A 19249-nucleotide genomic window follows, 5' to 3' on the forward strand; every position below is an offset into this window, starting at 1 on the left:
ACAAACAACAGTTATGTTTCCTTAATGAAATGGGGGCTTTGTGTGCTAGGGAAAATCCATTCTGGGTTTCTCGTAAAACCCAATACTTAAAGAAAAATCTGTCCTTGAAGGCCTTGATTAGAGTATAAAGAGAGTATAAATCTTTTGCTTGATCTTAACCGCAGACTTTAGAAACTAAAATCAAATCCAGCAGAATTTCATGTGAAATGTGCTCAATGAAACACCCACAAAAGGTCATTTCTAAGGTGACAGTGATTAGACTTGAGTCGGAACGAAGCGTGTGAATAAAGATGAACTCAGTGTTTGCTTTTCTTTTACACTCAGGAACAGCCGACAGAATCCACCTTTGAAGTGGAGTGAAAAAGCTGTTGCCCAACAACAAACAAAGGGCACATTGTCTGAACCCGGCAGCTGACATGCAAAGCAGCAGAGCATTCACAGAATGCAAAACATGTTCATACGAACAATGGAGCCACTGATCTGCTCATGTAAACTGTGCGTACGACTGATACATTTCTTAACTGAATCATCTTTCAACAGTTTTGTTTTCAGGTTAAATTGGTGGCAGCCATGTGCACAGTCAGACAGTATAATCATAAATCCCTGTGCAGGGCCTGACTCCTAAAGGGCTACTGTGTCAGCTGCACAATTACACTTCAAGTAAAACCTTTTTACTTCCACATTTGCATATGTACATTTTATATTTGTGGAGGTTCCTGAATTTACTCAGCAAACCTATTTACTCGTCTTACATGAGAGTCAAGGTCAAGTGCTATCTGATTTTATTGCAACGCGTTTTCACTTACTGCCCTTATTATGATGATCATGCATCTCATAAAATACACCACATAAAAATCTCTTTCCATGTGTAAAGCTGTGAGGAAGCTTCTGTACGCCACCAAGTGGTGGCCCAGAGGCTTTGTTAAAATCTCCAAAATGCATGTTCTTCAACAGCGGAATGTAAACCGACACAATCACACACTTAAACCATATGGTTTATTACAATATTATATATAAAATAAAGTTGTAATGAACATATAAATCCAAAGAGTTTAAAGAGGATTTAATGTTAGCATAAATACAGAAACATTTTAACCGATGGTGTATGAGGAACATCATTTTTAAAACATATAAACACATGAATTGTACAAAAAACAGCATGCTTAAAGGACAGCTCACATTTTTCAACAAGTTGGTATTATACATAAACATTAGCTTATTCTATAGATCCTGTGGATGGAGGTATCTCAGTGAGAAGGCAGCTTGTATTATAGAAATTAACAGCAGAAAATGAAACCAGTTAACAAAAGCAAACACCACACATAGGCTCTGTCACAGACAGATTATACATTGATGCTGCAATGACCACTTAGGCTTATTGCTGCATTACGTCAATGTTGCCGCCATGGTGGAAAGGTCAAGATGGGCCTGTGAACAAATACACTTTATAGTTCTATGCACCATTTTGGGGAAACATCTTGTTCAATCCAGACACCATAGCAAAATGGTGCACACTATTTAAAGATTCAACATGCCCCAGGTTTTCCTTAGAAACCAGTGGCGTGTTCATGTTCTACGGGTTGCTGTGCGCTGTCTAACACACTCTGTTGATGACCCATCCTTGATTACAATGGTTCCACTCAAAAATAGTGGAAGCCTCTGGCCAATCATGGGAATGCGCTTCATTTCTGTCTGATGAGCTGTCATTTCAATGGGAAATCTCCTACAAAATCCACAGATTGAGCTAATGTGTATGTAGTGATTTCAATACAAAAAAAAAGACAAAAATGTTTGCCAATAAAAATCTGAACTCTCTCTTTAACATGAGAACAAAAAGAAGCTGACGCTGTTAAGGTTACAGCTTCATGTTACACAAAAATATCGCTTTGAAACTAAGAACAGAGTAAACACTTCGGTTAATAGCACATAGAAAATTCAAGCGTTGGGTACTCCATCGTAAGCCAAACTACCTGCTCTGACACCCACACGGATTTGGTCTGTTAAGGTGGTAGCACCAAGGAAATTACCTGAATGAAGTTATGTTAAAGATTTGTTAAAATTTAGTGCTGCCAGATGAATAGATTTAGTTTTCTAAAAAGATTCTAGTCGTGGTTTTCCAAGCTACAAACAAACAAGGTGAGGTCATGAACAATCATCTGTCAGCCTTTGGGCATTGTAATGAATTCAGACACCGTTGACCAGGTTAGCTTTTTCCTCCTTCTGTTTATCCACTGCTTGATCCATAGCCTCCAGAAACCTCTCAAGAGTCACTATCGGTGTCTGCAGGCAAACAAATGACATTAAAAAACAATATGACTCTTTTTTCCCTACACTCTCTGCAGACGACAATCAAATACTCACCTTTACGAACAGTGCGTGGGCTAGAAATGGTAACTTCCTGAGAGCTCTTCCACTCAAACCTTTGCTCTTTCTGGAAATGAAAAACAAAAACAAAACATTAGCCTCTGGCTGGTTCAGCGCTCACAGACACTCGGTGTTATGATTAGAGCACAGAGTGATTTGGGGTGCAATTGCATTATGGGAGGCTGTACTCACAGAGCAATGTTCCTCAGTCTCAGACTGTGTTTGGACACCTCGCTCTCTGCAAAGCCCATCGTCTCAAGCTCAAATATGGTGAACAGCTGCTGCCGCGGGTAGATGATCTGGCACTGCACATCACACGTCATGAAGCAAAGACATATGGGAAATTCTAATTTATCAACTCACTACAGTTGGGGCTGATTTGATCCAATATTGGTATCAAGTGTTGTGTATTTAATTCACTAATCGGATAATTGACTCATGTCAGTGTTCATTATAATGATCCAAATTCTACTGTCTTATGTTTTTATGAATATTTAATAATGCAATTTTAATCCCATAGCCAAAATTTGTTACTATTTATTTAGTGACACTTTATTTTTCTTTTTTTTTTAACATTAAAAGAGTAGCATATTAACAATTTGACCTCCTACACCCATTTGCGTGTGAAGCCTGCAATTCCAGCCTACAGTTCAAATGAATGTCTTTACCTTACATTTCCTGTGTACAATGGTGTGAATTCAACTTTCACTTTCTTTATATTCTGTTACTTCATCTTTTGACTGATGCGTTTTTCTACTTTGCAATCCTCTTTGCTGCTGTAACACAGCAAATTTCCTCATTGTGGGACTAATAAAGAATTATCTTAATATCAACAAGAACAATGATGATAATAAATATAAAAAAAGAGCTCTAGTATTGGTATCAGTAAAGCCAGATGTTCAAACTCAGGTATCAGAATCGAAAGGAAAGGAAAGGAAAGGAAAGGAAAGGAAAAATAATCAAAGCAGGAGGCCACCATTCTTCCTAGTTTCACTAATTATCTCACAGTCAAATGTTTTGGTTTCAAGACACCATGCAGGATGCTGGCCTAACCATGGAAAGGAACCCAGGACACTTTGACATCTGGACAGGGGAAGCCGGGGATTGAACCGATAACCCTCCATCTGCTGAGCCTTGCACATCATGACCACCATAATTCTGTCTTGTATGAAGATAGTGACCCCCGTTTCTACAGAAATCTTGAAATACTGTTGCCCGAGTGTTTGGTCACCTTCATCAGCTCCTCCAGGCAGGAGAGGTAAATGTTGTAGATGCCCTCCTCAGATGGAGGTCCTATGTACTGCTTGATGTCAGCTCTGTCCACAAACGCCAGGTCGATCTTTTCTGTCACATTGGAGGTCGTCAGGATCACAACGTTGGAATGTCTGAAATATGATTGGAAGAATGCAAAATGAAGGCGCTTGGTGTCATATGCAGTAAGACAGAAGTTTTAAAACAGTACATAGACTACTTTGCTTCCTGACCGTTTGATCTGGTCCAGTTGAGTGAGAACAGAGTTAACTACTCGGATGGCGTCAGAGGGCTCTGTTCCTGCCTGGCAGGCACTTCTAGCTGCTGTCAGACTCTCCACCTACCCATCATACAACAGGTTCACAAAGGGAACAGCAGAGACACTCCAGAACATGGGATAAGGTACAACAAGTGCACAAGAAAGTCTTCTGTTTTATTTCAGTGAACTTAGAAGGAAAATCAAGGACAGTACTCAAACATAATTAAAGTTAATTACTCAGATCTTTACCTCATCAATCAGAACAAACACAAGAGCGTCTTTGTCATCAATCAGCTGTTGGATCTTTTGAAACATCTTTGTGACCAGCTTACCGCTCTGTAACAAAGGCACGATTAGCTACCAAACGATTATCAGTTCCAATCTAGAGAATTCTCCAATTGAACAATTTCACATAAAGGAGCCAAGTGTACCTCTGAGAACCATTTTGAGAACAAGCTGTGGCTGTTTATCTCGACAAATTGCCCATAAGAATACCTGCAGGGAGAGGAGTGCACTGAGAAATTTAAAAAAACAGGTGTAGTCACCGCTAAAGCAGTTTCACTAAAATGAGGAGTGACTTACCGACTTGACAGTCTGATTGACAGCTTCTGGGCAAGAGCTTTGCACAGTGACGTTTTCCCTGTGCCCGGGGGCCCTGAGCGCGGGCAGACACAAAGTAATAAATCAGTTATTTTACGCACAACATCAGACAACGCAAGCGATAAATATTACTGTTATTCCTCATTAGTTATTTACCATGAAGCAGCACAACACGGTTCCATGAAATCAGGTTGCTGTTGACATTTCTGTCTGAGAAGTAAATTGTTGTTGTGACATAATCCAGGAGCTGAAGGAAAATGAAAACAACGCTAAGTTAATCAGTATGAAAAGGTTATGTAATCATCTTCTCTCATTTCTCATCTGCTATTAGATTTTCTACCTGAGTTTTGATTCCACCCTCATATACCAGACTCTCCCAGATCCCATGGAATTCAGCTGTAAAAAAACAAACGGAGCTCCAGTCATTTTAGGGGAATATTAATCCAAGATAAAACGTTTTAGTGGCATGAAAAGACAAACATGCATATAGAGTGTTTACCATGCTATATATGAAACACAAAAAATTGTGAAAAATCCTCATCACAATTTCCTGGAGCCCAAAGTGACGTCAGATTGTTTCTTTTGTCCGACCAACAGTCCAGAACCAGAAGACTGAGGCTTAATTTACTGTCATAACTGACAAAGAAAAGCAGCAAATTCTTACATTTAACCAATTTTTTGACATTTTTGCTTGAAAATGACTGACATGATTAATTGATTATCAACACAGTAGGCAAATATTTTCTTAATTCTTAATAATTTTCTTTTGCTTGATTAATCTGATTAATCTTTGCAGCTCTAATTATTACGTTAGCTGTGCCTTTTAGGGCTGCAGCTGTTAGTCTTTTAATATTCAAGTATTACATCAATTATTCTATTGATTAATCAGATAAGAAATACTTTTACTTTATTAGAGAGCAATAGTGAATGTACAGAAGAGAAAATAACCATTTAACACAATATTTTTAGTAATCAAGTTACTTGAGGAATCATTTCAGCTCAGGTGCCTTGAAATCTACGCTTGACCCAGCCTTGATTTCTCTTTCGGTGATGCAAAATTGATCCCTTCTAAGCTTAAATGGTGGTTACAGAGCAGGTGAAGTTTTCTCCATAAAGGGGGCTTTGGTCAGGTTGGATTCAATGATATTAGACTGGATTCAAATGAATTCAAAGGTTTTCACTGCAGAAATAAAGTAACAAAACTCAAAGAAACACCAACCATTCCTGTGACACTGTTCACTTGTACCAGTGCCCATTCATATTAGAGCTGATAACAGCTTATATAAATGAATCTGTAGATTTGTTGGCCAATAAGTGGGAAAAAAATGCAGTACAGAAATGCCAAATTTAGTTTGATTTAATTTAAAGAGACTATCTCTGTTTCAATATTGTCTGTTTGTGTTAAGAAAAAAAGAAAAAGAGAAAATATAGCAGATGTCTTTTAATAACTCTCAATTATTGATACAACAATTAGCCTTAAAGAGCCTCCTCTATTGATCAGGCTATAATTCATACTTTTAATGTTATAGTTAGGAATCTCTTGACACCTCACAATTAGATTCTGGTGGAGAAGGCTTGTTTCCCTTTTAAATATGCATGATTTTTTTTTACTCATTGTATGACTACTTAACACTTTTAAAACATATATACAGATGGAGACATGAATCAAAGCTGAGCACACACAGCATCACTTCCTCTACACACTTTTTACAGCCTCCTTTGAAGCCTACATGGAGTGTCAATCAGTGTTCCCTCGTCCTTTTCCTTCTCTGAAGTTTGCAGTCCTCAGTCTGAAAGATGTACTGACAACCCCGTCTCACACACAGGGGGCGTGTCTTAGAATGATTGCTTCCTGTATTAATTCATTCTTGCCTGGCTATCCGACTTCAACTGCAAATAAATCAAACTGAGCAAGATTTTCTGAGCATGATGTTCTGTTCAATAAACTATCCTCCACTCAGTGTCACCTGCTGGCAGCAGCCAGTGATTGGCTGCTGAAAGCTCCTCATCCTCCTCCAGACTGAGCATGCTGGGTCCATCCTCATTAAGAGTGTAGATGTGAATGGAGAGAGAGCAACTCTTCAAGTCAATGGGCTTAGGTGGGGGAAAAAGGTTAATAGAAAGAATTTTTAAAAAATGATGGCAGAGCACGATTATTTCTTTGAATGAAAAACATAATCAAAAAACAAAACAATGTGTTACCATTCGGTTGATATCAACTAGAACCACAGCTTTCACATTTTTCTGCAGAAATTCTTCATCAAACTCTGTCCATCTGTAGTCTCCAAAAACCATGCTGTGGCGATTCAGTAGAGCTAGAACATGTAGCTTCACATCAGACTGTTTAGCTGTGCTGAAACATGAACATGAACAGAAAACAATTTGAAAGTGCACACCAAAGTATAGCTCAAATTAAACAATTATTATCATGTGGATAACAATTGATTTAGCTCTAATGATAAAGTAATAGCAATAGGAGAAATAGGAGAAAATTGTTCAATAAAATGTTCAACAGTTTGACTTAACTGCATTAAATACAAACCACCATGAAACACATAATGAATTTGCGATGGCTCATACACAGCCTCTCATATCTTTTGATAATGGAGTGATAAACAAACTGACAGTCATTTAACAGGTGTGTCTGTATGCCACTTTTTTGCCCCTGGATGGAGATTTTGTTTTCCTCCATATCATGTTATGGCATTAATTCTCTGTATGTATCTGATCGTGTTATACAAAATTTTAACCTGTATCAGGTCATAACACAATAATAGCAATCTAATGACATCCATACAGTGTTAGTAGTACATAGATTAAAAAACCTTACTTTTTTTTTAACGCATTGGTATGAGATCAGTACTCAGTACAGGCCAGAACCCAAAATTCAGGTATCAGATTTTTATCAGTAAGGGAAAAAAATTGTATAAAAAGTTTGGAACATCTCTGCTTATTTCTTTGTGTGCACATTCAATGTTGTTTTGACAATAAAAGTATTACCTGTGTGTCATGATTATTAAAGTTGTTAAATTCAACATTTTTCCACTGGTCTTTATTAACAGCATGTCATTAAAAGGTATCAATAATGGTTAGTATTGACTGAAATTAAACATAATCAACATACATTTTTCAGCTATATCGCTTATTGATTATTCTCCCATCCATGATATCACACAAATACCAATATAGAGGGTTTTCTGTTTCTGTAAGAATGTTACTAGACTCTTGCAACAATAAGTAATGTATGCAAATGTCCAAAAAAGTGACATTTGTTAAAAGGTCCGCTGCCACAAATTGCCAAAAAATTTTACTTAGTGCACACTCTCTTTAAGCTTGTAACAAACTGAGCGTGTGTGACTTTTCTGTAGTCGTGGTTAGCTCTGTGGTTTAATTTGGACTCATTACATTAATTCACTGACATGTTTTAAACTGCTCTGAAAACCCACCTGTGAGATTTAACGTGCACCTCCACATGGATGTTTGGTTTCTGGTTTCCCACCTCCATCCTGTCATTGTCCATTCCTGTAAAACTGCGGACATAAGAACAATATCCAGAGCTTTAAAAGCAACATTTATCACACAAACGAATTAACTTAGCTTACCGACAAGTTTGCCTAACGCTTAACCAAGGGGAACTCTTCATCATGTCGTTAACTAGCTTAGCTTAGGTAAACTGGCGATGTTATAACGTTAGCGTGCTACCATAGCTGGCTAGCATATAGATAAAGTAAAGCTAAAGTTTGCTACATCGTCAAAATTGAAACCTTACCTCACACCATTCACGTTATCGATCTGTTTATTGACATCAACCAAATTTCTGGTACCCAACAAACTACCGACGGTCCACTATGCTGTCACAGAGCCGACAGTAGCTCGAATTCAGCGCGCTGATTTGTTAAACCGGAATTACATCATTTGTTTTGGGGTATCACTTCCGCCTGCCGCGAGCTTTCTTCTTCTGCAAAGATTTACCGTGAGCGACCAGAGGCAACATATCTGGAATAAACATTAGACTTGAGATATAATTACGGAGATATGGGGAAAAAACACAAGAAGCATAAACCGGAGTGGAGAACAGTTGACGGTACCTGAGTGCATGTTTTACTGTTGGTTACAGCCCCTCTTTTGTTACAACTAGTTAGCTTTCTGTTAGCATCTTAGCTTTGCTGGCTAGCTGGGTAGACAGCAGATTTGTTTTGTCTGTTTAAAAAATGCTTGTCTAACAACAGTGTACATCCTTAAGCTCTTACAGGTACTGATGATTTAATGTTCTGTTAAACTTCTGAATTAGGCTAATCAGTTTGTCATAATTCATCATATTAAATATTTTTGTTTTTGTTTTTTTTTGGGCTGCGCTAGTAGGTTCTAGTCAAGTCAGCTAGTTAGTTAGTTATATCTGATATTTAAAGTTGTGTTTTGTAATTTTGAAATTGTTTTATAAATAATAACGTAACTAGTTAAGCTAAACACCAGCCATTCAAGTAAAAGTACCTGTAAGTCAAAGTCCTGCATGAAAAAAATCTTACTTAAGTAAAGTGCATACATAATAGCAGCTAAGTGCACTTAAAGTAAAAGTACTGGTTTTGCCCCTCTGACTGACAGTATTGATACTGAGGAAACAATGTGTGAGCAGTATGTTACTGTTCGTATAGATTAGTTAAATTGTTATGTGAGTTATTGCATTTAACTGCATTTTTCATTACACTTAGCAAAGTGAGCCCACAGTTGAACGTTTTGCCATTTGTGCAGTATGTAACGTTACATAGATACAATAGCAGTATTGTTTGTCCAGGAGTCTGTCGATATTTTGGTACTGACCAGACAGGAAGCTGCATGTGTCTTCTGCTGGTTCTCAATACCCACCCTTAATAGGCACACCAAATGTATCTGGGTTGTGAGATGAGTAATGGAAGAAGAAGAAAAGAGGAAACAAGATAATTCTTCTGATAAACAAATCTATTTTTAGTTGAATATAAATTCAAATGAAACCATGTAAGAAGTTTAGAGAAACTAATAGTTATATGATGGATCTATTCTGATCTGATAAACATCTGAAATGTGACCCTAACTATACAGGTTTTTTGTAAGATGACAAATGTTAAAAGGTTTATAAACCACTGGTTTGGTTTTTAACATTGTGTTGTGTTTTAAGAGCTTGTTATATTTTCTGTTTGTTTACAATATTCACCTTAAAAGTAACTAATACCTGACATTGTTAAATAATTGTAGTAGAGCATAAAGTGCAATATTTCCCTCTGATATGTAGCGGAGTGAAAATTTTCTACAAACAGAGAAGCTACAGTTAATTACATCAACTCTTTTTAGAGTACACAGCCTTTTTGTTATCAGACAAAATTTACAGTATTCACACCATACTAATGCCGACATCATTCCACCTGCTCACCTCCTCCCGCAACTTCTTACCTTGTGTCTTGATTCCTATTTCAACTATGACCATCATCTTGTGTGTTTTGGTTGTAGACTATGAGGACAAGGCTCTGGAGAAGCCCCTGAAACTTGTGCTTAAAGTTGGAGTAAGTGAGGTGACGGAGCTCTCTGGTTCGGGCCATGACTCCAGTTACTACGATGACAGATCGGACCATGAACGAGAACGGCACAAAGAGAAAAAGAAGAAGAAGAAGAAAAAGTCTGAAAAGGATAAAGACAAATATGTGGATGATGAAGAAAGAAGACGGCGGAAGGTTAGTTTACAAAAGAATGTTTTACCTGAGAGCACCTGTCGTTTTTGCCACTGTAAATCAAAATTCGTTTCATCCTTTCATCCCTCCATAGGAGGAAAAGAGGAAGAAGAGAGAGCGAGAGCAGAATGAATCAGAGGCAGCAGCTGCTACGGCTGCCACCAGTGCTGGTGTGCCTGTTGAACCTTTCACATTGTCAAAAAGTATAAGTATAGGTTTAGAGGTGAGTAGCCCTAACTGAATCCTGAGAATGTGACCAATATATTCTTATTTATTTTACTGACAAATCACTCACATCACGACTATCTCATCAGCCGGAAGAGAAGAAAAAAAAGAAAGCACGAGAGAGAGAGTTTGAGATCGAGCCTGAAGTGGAGGAGTTTCACTCCAACGTGAAGGTGGAATTAGAACAGCAAGGGGACAGACCGGTTCGAGCCTGCAGGACACAACAAGGTAAGAACACCTTTTCATGAGAACAAATCAGATATTTTTTGACAGACAAACGTTGCATTGTAGTTAAGCACTTATTCATTTTTCATGGTATTTTCATGTTTGTCCAATGCAGAGAATGAGTCTACTCCTCGTCAACAGCTGCTGGAGCACTTTTTGAGGCAGTTGCAGAGGTGAGGCACACTGAATCAGTCTAACTGCCGAATCGACCTCTAATGTCAGACTTCTGTCCTTTAAATACCACAGCAGTCAAAACTTGTTAAGATCTAGAAACATTAATATTAGGGTTAAGTAATGCTGTTTTCACACCAAAATTAGCACGTGTTTTTCAAATGTGTATAAACCTGCCAAAAGTCGGCGATTGATGTCTTTCCCATTGCCAGTAGAGGAGTTCACCTTCCTCTCTCTCATTTCTTCTGATGTGACACATTTGATATCACAAACCCAACAGAATACAGACAGGAGAAAGCAGCATGGAGGCCAGTGGCAATGTTCCGGTGGTTACTTTTTTATATCTTTAAGTTCAATAGCTCATTTAATCTCAATGCTGACATATTTAGAACGATGTTTGAGCACTGGATAAACAGAGATGGATGGAATCAGTGGCTGAGATGACAGAGTCACTGAAGTTACCAACATACGCAACAAGCCTTCCTAGCATTGGGTTGAAAAGGGACAAAAATAAGCGCATCCACCCAGGTGTCATGTTTACATCACTGCTGAGAGCTTTAGTTGATAAGACCTGTCACTATTGCTAAGTTTCCCTTGCAATTGCTAATTGTACCCTTTCCCACTGAGGACAAAAGCCAGATGTTAGTGGGTGTTAGTGTTTTTTTGTCCAGTGTAAAGGAGGCTTTAAGAGTTAAAGGTAAGACTGATATTTGTTCTGTTATTTTCAGGGAACCCCCTTTTTTAACATGAAAACCATCTAGCACAATGTACAAAAGAAATATCATAAATAAATGGCATATTGTCATGAAATGTACTGAACACATTTAAACTGTTCAAAAGATAAAAACATTCCATTTTGGAAACTCTGTGAGCGTTCTTTTTTTTTTTTTTTAACACCACACTCAGGTCCAAATGTCACCTTTGCATACAACTTGACCCATGGGCTGGTTGACAGATCAACTTTAAACTCGCTTAGTACATACGTACATTTTCCAAAGGGAAAAAAAATCCTGCTTGATTTCCATGACTCTAAAAATAGCAACATTTGCATTGTTGCTTGTTCCATGCAACAGTTCATTCTTTTTGGCAGAAGTGTCGTGTCTGTGCTGATGTGTTAGCCATAGATTGCTATCACCACATCCATGTTGACCATATTTACCTGACAGATGACATGTTCTTACCTGATCAGATGAGAACACTTGCTTTTAAAAAGACAAATCTGAAGGTTGTTGATGTATGGAGTAGTACTGATTGTGCATCACTTGTGTTTCCAGGAAAGATCCCCATGGGTTCTTCGCATTTCCAGTAACAGATGCGATTGCTCCTGGATACTCAACAATCATCAAACATCCTATGGATTTCAGCACCATGAAAGACAAGATTAGAAACAATGAGTACAACACAGTCACGGAATTCAAGGTGAAGATACTTTTCAACACAAAGAGAGATGGAATGGTGATGGTATTTGAAAGTCTGTGTAAACAGTTTGCCTTCATACCCCTTTGAATACTTTCTGTTCTTCAGGCGGACTTCAAACTGATGTGTGACAATGCCATGGTGTACAACCGACCAGAAACGGTGTATTACAAGGCTGCCAAGAAACTGCTCCATACAGGATTCAAGATGATGAGCAAGGTAATGAGGTCAAATAGAATAAAAATTAGCTAATTTCTTACACCAGAGGTTTTCAGAATGGGAGGCAGAATTCCCCACGTGGGGTTGGTACGGTTTCAGGTGAGGCCTCCTGAATGGAAGTAGAAAGATGATATGGATTACTTATTGCATTAGAAGATCATATAGTATAGCTTGAACATGTGTGATTTGGTTAAAGAGGTAGTGCAGACATACAGCAGTTTTGGGGCAACTCTTATTTCCCTCTTTACTGGAGTCACAGACTGATAAATGCCTTTGGATATACTTTTTGAAAATGTTTTTAGTGTTGTCTGCAGTTATGTAAAACAGTGTTAGTAGGCTACTGTGGCTCAGTTATTGAGTATCTAAGGGATCAAATAACATCATCATGATCCTATAGGCATTCAGGAATCAAAAGAAAAGAAAAGAAAACTGGCAACCAAACACAGAAATGTCTTCACTTCATCGATTGACCAAAATGTGGCTTTGTGGGCAGCCATTTCTACAAGATCGAGTCCAAAAAAAGAACAGTCGCTGTTTCCTGTAGCTTCGCAATTTGAATACAGTGGATTTGATTCCCGTGTAAGACATCACACTTGTGACACTTCTGAAAAAACAAGAGAGTTGAGTCGAGCTGGTAACACACAGTGGAAATGCACCATAAGGGAGGTGAGGAAGCTACACTCTCTTTTATTGAAAAACCCCTACAGATCGGTATTTTGACTTCATCTTAACTTCTTAAATGGAATAGATTGTCAGTGTAACATATAAACAGGGAACTTAACTGATTTGCTGTGTTTTGATCCGTCCTAAATGATCTTAAAATATATCTCCAAATATTGTAAGTTTTCATTTGTTAGTTTGAAAAAGTTTGAGATGGACAGCAGTCAGAGAGGCTGCAGTAATGATGTCACCTGGAGTCAAATCATGGCACTGGTTCACATACAGTGAGTAATGGAATATATTCAAAGCACTATGGCTATTATTCATTCACTATTTCTAATTCCCAGCGGCAGAACAGTATGAGCCCTTCACACAAATAACACTCATTTGGATGTAGTAATCCCAACAAAGTCAATACAGGAAGAGTCGGTCATCATGTCAGTGTCAGTTGACAAAGGGTGGATTTAAGATATCACTGAAATCATCAAAAAACTTTCTACTTTCCCTTCCTATCCCATTTCCTTTCTTGTACACACATTGCCGGTTAGGCAGACAAATTTAAGTGTTTTTTTCTGCCCTGTGGACAGGAGCGGCTGTTGGCTCTGAAGCGCAGCATGTCTTTCATGCAGGACATGGACTACTCCCAGCAGGCAGCCATTTTGGGAGACGAAGACCTTACAGCTGATGTACCTCCTCCAGAGACAATCCCCACCCCAGTGGAGTCAGCCAAGAAGTCCAAGAAGCAGCCAGTCAAAGACATGAAGGAGGCCATAAGGTATTCCTATAATATCTAGAATAAATGTGACTTTTTGTGCACATTTAAAGCATGAAATGTTGTCAGAAAGGCCAGTAGGGAAGTCCTGAGTGTTTGATGTTCTGTGAATCGGCACCCTGTCGGTATAACGAACATATCACTTCTGTTATTTCAGTTACCTGTATGAGCCAGAGGGAAACGCTTGCAGCCTCACTGACAGTACAGCAGAGGAACATGTTCTGGCACTTGTCGAACATTCTGCAGATGAAGCTCGGGATCGGATCAACAGATACATGCCCAACTCCAAGGTTTCCTACTTTACTTTTTGAGTATTAATTCCCACGTGTACATACAATTTTTACTAGTGCTGACAAGGGCTGCAACCAACAGTTATTTTCGTAGTCGATCAGATGAAGCTCCAGTTGGCTGTCAGATTAATTAGTGTCAATTTGGTGGAGACTGCGAAGTTAGCTAGCACGGTCTTATGGTGAAAAAGGAATAGTACTTCTGCCATTTGGAATTATTTCAGATTCAGGAGAGATGGAGTTTAAGTATTGTGTAAAACCTGGTGAACAGCTGTTGCAACTTCCAGAGGAAACAAGCTCATATGACCACTTAAATATTTGTTTATTTATTGCAAGTCATATCATAATCGCAATGCTGAAAAATGTTATTGCACATCGCAGATTTTCCTTATATCATGCAAACATACTTTCTGTTTTTCTTTTTACATAAAATGACAGAGGTAGTAAGGCTTCCACATATCAAGGGGGAAAATTTTGACTTGACCGATTTATGTTGAATGCGATGGCTCATTTGAATTTGACTTTATATTTTTTCTGCTCTGTATTTTCAGATGGGCTACTTGCGTAAAGAGTCAGACAGTTCTCTTTTATATACTGTTGTAAATCAGCTTGATCCTGATGCAGAAGGTTTGTTACCATTTTGTCTTCCTTTTTTTAACATCTTTTTATTTCCTTTTAGCAAGTGCAATCACTCAGTGTCAGTCACTCACTCACATGTACAAAGACACAACACAAGGTAAAATGACTTCGGGGGAAGCCTATGTCATTTAATGTCAATTAAAAAATATGAAGTCATTGGAGACCATTTAGTCAGTAGTGTTTTTAGTTGTAACCTTTTAGTTATGTTTTCCATCTAATAAACATCCTTAACCTTTTCTCTCCATTGTGTTACTAAGGGTGGCTGCAGCCTCAGCTAGGAGATTGTGATCATCTTCTTAGCAATTAAAAGATGGACTCTCAATAGTCAAAACATTTTCTTTTGGAAAGTTTGGACAGTCTCAAAAAATATGTGTGGTCTCCAACATCAGGCATCACTGTATAGTCTTTTAAACATATTTTAGAACGCTGTGTGTTCACATGAGACCTGCAGTGCACTGGTATAACATGTGATATCTGAGAAGGAAACATATTATTCTTTATTTTTTGCAGAAGAGGAGACTCATAAAGTAGACCTGAGTTCTCTGTCAAACAAGCTTCTACCTGGATTAACAACCTTGGGCTTCAAAGATGATAGGAGACACAAAGGTAAGTCATGAAGTGCACTTTCGTTGATTTTATTTGTATTACTCGGTTTAATTTGGCGTGTAATAGATTACGCCTTTTCTTGCTTTGTTTAGTGACGTTTCTCAGCAGTGCCTACAACATCCAGAGCCTTCAGAAGAACTCCATCTTTCCAGACCTGCTGTCTGAAGAGGTGGACATGCTCTATTCAGCCTATGGAGATGACACGGGGGTACAGTGTGCTCTCAGGTAGGGGGTGTTTCTGTCACGGGTTAAACTTAGATTTGAAAGGATCGAGTGGAAAACAAAAGTTCCTTTTTGCAGCTTGTAATTGTGTTCACTTTCTCCCTCAGCATACAGGAGTTTGTCAAGGGTTGTGGAAGTGTCACGAAGCGTTGGGTCGACGGGCTTCTGGACAAGATGACTGCAGGGGATCACATGAAAGCTGTCAATCAAATCCGACAGGTATCAATATACAATATTACACACATTATTTCCATTCTTACCAATTCTACTACAGTCTGGTTTCTGCAATGTGGGCCTGTTATGTGTATGATGCTTATTTTTACATTTCAGAAAAGAAACATGCTGAAACCTGATGAAACCAAATCCAACATCTGTGACATGCAGGTATGCTGTAGCTGCTGTTCAAAGTGAAGGTACATGTAAAGAGTCTCTCAAATGTGTGATTGAAGCTTTATATTTTTGTCCAGATGGCAGATGGCACCAGCCTGGGAGAGAGCGGCTCAGTCCTGGACTTCATGTCGATGAAGAACTATCCTGATATGTCTTTGGATATATCCATGCTCAACTCATTAGGTGATTATCTCCGTCAACACTCTTAAGTGGCCGCTTGTACATGTACACCAGTAATCCAGTTATATCCCAATTAAAGTAGTAAGTCTTTTAAATCCATGTAAACACTAAGCTTCTGTTATGATAATGTGATGAGGCTCCTGGTCGCCGTGAGCACAACCAGAGAAAGAAATGAAGCAATAATTCCCAGGTAGACACCTTAATCCTATTAAAACACCCAGGCAGAGTTTTTACTCTGTTTTGCAACACACAGCAGTCAAACTACTTGACAGACATATGTTGGACATGTTGCTACACTGTCTTTTCTGCTCTAAATGGTGGCACCAATTATGTCTTACAATATCAGATTCTGATTTTATTACTCTAGACCACACATCATGGTATAGAGTACAAACATAAAACAAAGCAACAAAACATTGGTAAACGGCCAAAATAGGTCCATATCACAAACTAGGTCATTTAAATAGACACAGGACTTTGCCCAAAAAGGAACCTGATTTACCAAAGTTTAAACATAGATGGATGACTGACAAAGTATTTTGGCAGGTACTTCCTTCATAATCAACAATGACTGTATTTTTACATCCAAACAAAACATGATATTCATCCCTCTACAATTTATCACTACGTAAAGTACACACTTTCAGTGGTACACACAAAAAAATGTTAATTTGTAATGAGCACACCGATGGGAAGCTGTTGTCTTTTATTTATACTACAGCTACAACAATTAGTAGATTAATCAGTTAGTGTGTAAAAAGAAAATTTATTGCCAGCTGCTTTGATTATTGATTCATTGTTTAAGTCATTTTTCAAGCAAAAATGTCAAACGTTTGCTGTGTCCAGCTTCTTAAATGTGAGGATGTGCTGCTTTCCTGTTCAGTCATTTGTGATAGTAAATTGAGTCTTTCAGTTTTGGACTTTTGGTTATATAAGCTATTTATTTCTTGGGGACAGTACTTATTAATAAACATTACTGTAAATATGTCAAAATTAGCCAAATGATTAGTTTTCATCCATAGTTTTTGGCCAGATGTAAAGTTGGCTGCCTAAAATTAATCTAAAACTATGAAATGTGTTTATAACAATAATCATGATGTTAATTACAGTAAAAGTAGAGCACAGACATGGGCAGCGATAAAAGCAGAACAAATCACGGCAAGGTAAAAAACAAAGAGCACAACAACAAACAACACAAGCATGGACAGACATGAGGAAAAGAAGGAAAGATATTATACAAAAAAGAAAAAGTTATAAGAAAAAATAACACATTTGAAAACACTGATGAATATTTTGTTGTTGTTTTTTTGACAGTTTATAGACTAAATAATTAACTAATTGTGAAAATAATTGTTAGTTGCAGCCCTGCTTAATTTGTTTGCTTGATAATTCCCCTCTGGTCGAGGTTGCTTCTTTTAGCCAGCACTGTGCCTTTTGTTCACGAGACAAAGGGCTCATAAGCCAAATGTCAGGATCTTGTGATGACGTCCAGGTGGGCAACAGTGACTCAGGTTTTTAGGCAATCAGGTGATTAGGGTTGATTCAGTCAAAGGTTACATTGTGCAGGATGCAGCATGATCAAATGTCAGGGAAGTTAACAGTTAACCAGATATCCTTTGGTACATAGTTGCAAAACTGAACCTCATCAGAATAGATGTGCATTTGTTTTCTTTAGTTAGTTAATATAATTTACTACATTGATCTTACCATTACTATTTCTTCATCAGGTAAAACAGTAAAAAAGGAGCCTGGGAACGAAGATGGCCAGCAGCACTTTGACGATGCAGACAAACTCCTGCAGGAGTTCCAGGAGGCTCAGGTCGATAGAGTTGGCTCAAGACCTTCATCCAACCTGTCCTCCCTTTCTAATGCCTCAGAGAGAGACCAGCACCACTTAGGTATCTACAATACAGTCTGCACTGTTGGGGCTTTTTAGTTACAGTTTATAGTTTTTTTTGTTTGTTTGTTTGTTTGTTTTTTTAATTAATCCTTAATTTTTTTATTAAGAACTGACAAAATGTTAAACCTCAACCTAATTGCTCTCCATGAGATTGTAACCCCAGGGCAACAATAAAACAAGAACCATGTTTGTTCTTCTCAACAGGGAGCCCATCACACCTGGGCGTAGGGGATCAGTCTGAAATGGTTCATGATCCCTACGAGTTCCTTCAGTCTCCAGAGCCAGACAGCTCAGCCAACAGCTGACCACACACGCTGTCATCTTGTGACCCTGGTGTAAACAGCACTGGATACTCAGCCTTGGACTGTTCAAACACTGTGGAGACAGCAGGAGCCTCTGAGCCGTTTTAAATGCTGAATATGATTGTACAGAATGTTTGTAGAGTAATCGTGTGTTTTTGTATGAGTGCAACACTTGAAAAATAAATGCTTGCACATGTATTTATAAATGTGTGTGGTTCAATAAGCAAATTAAAAAAATATTAGCAGCTGCGTCATACATATTGTGGGATAAAGATGACCAAAATTACTAATAAAAGGCCTTAGAAAGTATTAAATTGTCTTAAATTCTGTTTGGGAAGGTAAATATTTATTTTTTGGATGCTGTAATGGATGTCTGCATCTGTTATCCTGTTACTATCTTTTAGGTTTTTGCTGATAAACTGGACAAATGTTCCTTAACCAGATATTGTCATTTTGCCTACTTACAACTTTGAACTGACAATATATGTATTTACATAGAAGAGTACGCCTACATTTTCACATTGATATTTAGTTTTATTACAAAATTTGCCTTAAATTTAATTAAAGTGGCATTACATTCAACTCACTCATGCATGAGATGCTCAGTCATGATTTTAGTGGGAATGATAATTTTTAATTTCATTTTCACTAGAAAAAAAAATAGACAAATGATGATTTTTTAGCTGGGGTCTGTACCAAACAGAAGATGTTATCACATCTGGAGAATATGATTTGTGGTCTGGGATATCTTTGTAGCACCACATTGCTTCATTGTAATAGTCTGTTACGATACTATTTAAGTTGATTGTAAAATTGCATGTCCTGTGAGTTGGATATTGCTCTTTGCCACATTGTGGCACAT

The 19249-nt window shown here is 38.0% G+C and overlaps 2 protein-coding genes across 2 annotated transcripts; one reads left to right on the top strand and one right to left on the bottom strand.

The window, feature by feature from the left end:
- Positions 1 to 1046: 1046 nt before the first annotated feature.
- trip13 (thyroid hormone receptor interactor 13) lies at positions 1047 to 8365 on the bottom strand. The gene is made up of 14 exons (XM_084726571.1): positions 8244 to 8365; positions 7921 to 8004; positions 6677 to 6827; positions 6442 to 6568; positions 4815 to 4870; positions 4631 to 4721; positions 4457 to 4529; positions 4306 to 4369; positions 4124 to 4210; positions 3849 to 3955; positions 3596 to 3749; positions 2557 to 2669; positions 2362 to 2431; positions 1047 to 2280 (listed from the first exon to the last, which is right to left on the bottom strand). Exons 2-14 carry the CDS (start codon positions 7992 to 7994, stop codon positions 2185 to 2187), a joined length of 1263 nt encoding a protein of 420 aa, XP_084582697.1. The 5' UTR covers positions 7995 to 8004; positions 8244 to 8365; the 3' UTR covers positions 1047 to 2184.
- Positions 8366 to 8398: 33 nt separating this feature from the next.
- On the top strand, positions 8399 to 18585 carry brd9 (bromodomain containing 9). Its single transcript, XM_084726570.1, has 17 exons — positions 8399 to 8558; positions 9956 to 10176; positions 10268 to 10396; positions 10488 to 10626; positions 10739 to 10796; positions 12069 to 12213; positions 12319 to 12429; positions 13677 to 13864; positions 14019 to 14151; positions 14700 to 14775; positions 15298 to 15393; positions 15486 to 15618; positions 15723 to 15834; positions 15946 to 15999; positions 16083 to 16188; positions 17913 to 18083; positions 18290 to 18585. The coding sequence occupies exons 1-17, from the start codon at positions 8510 to 8512 to the stop codon at positions 18388 to 18390; spliced, it is 2022 nt and encodes a 673-aa protein (XP_084582696.1). The 5' UTR covers positions 8399 to 8509; the 3' UTR covers positions 18391 to 18585.
- Positions 18586 to 19249: the final 664 nt, after the last annotated feature.

Source organism: Lutjanus erythropterus, chromosome 9, assembly GCF_056507025.1.
Source record: "Lutjanus erythropterus isolate fLutEry1 chromosome 9, fLutEry1.hap2, whole genome shotgun sequence".
Taxonomy (NCBI): Eukaryota; Metazoa; Chordata; class Actinopteri; order Lutjaniformes; family Lutjanidae; genus Lutjanus; species Lutjanus erythropterus.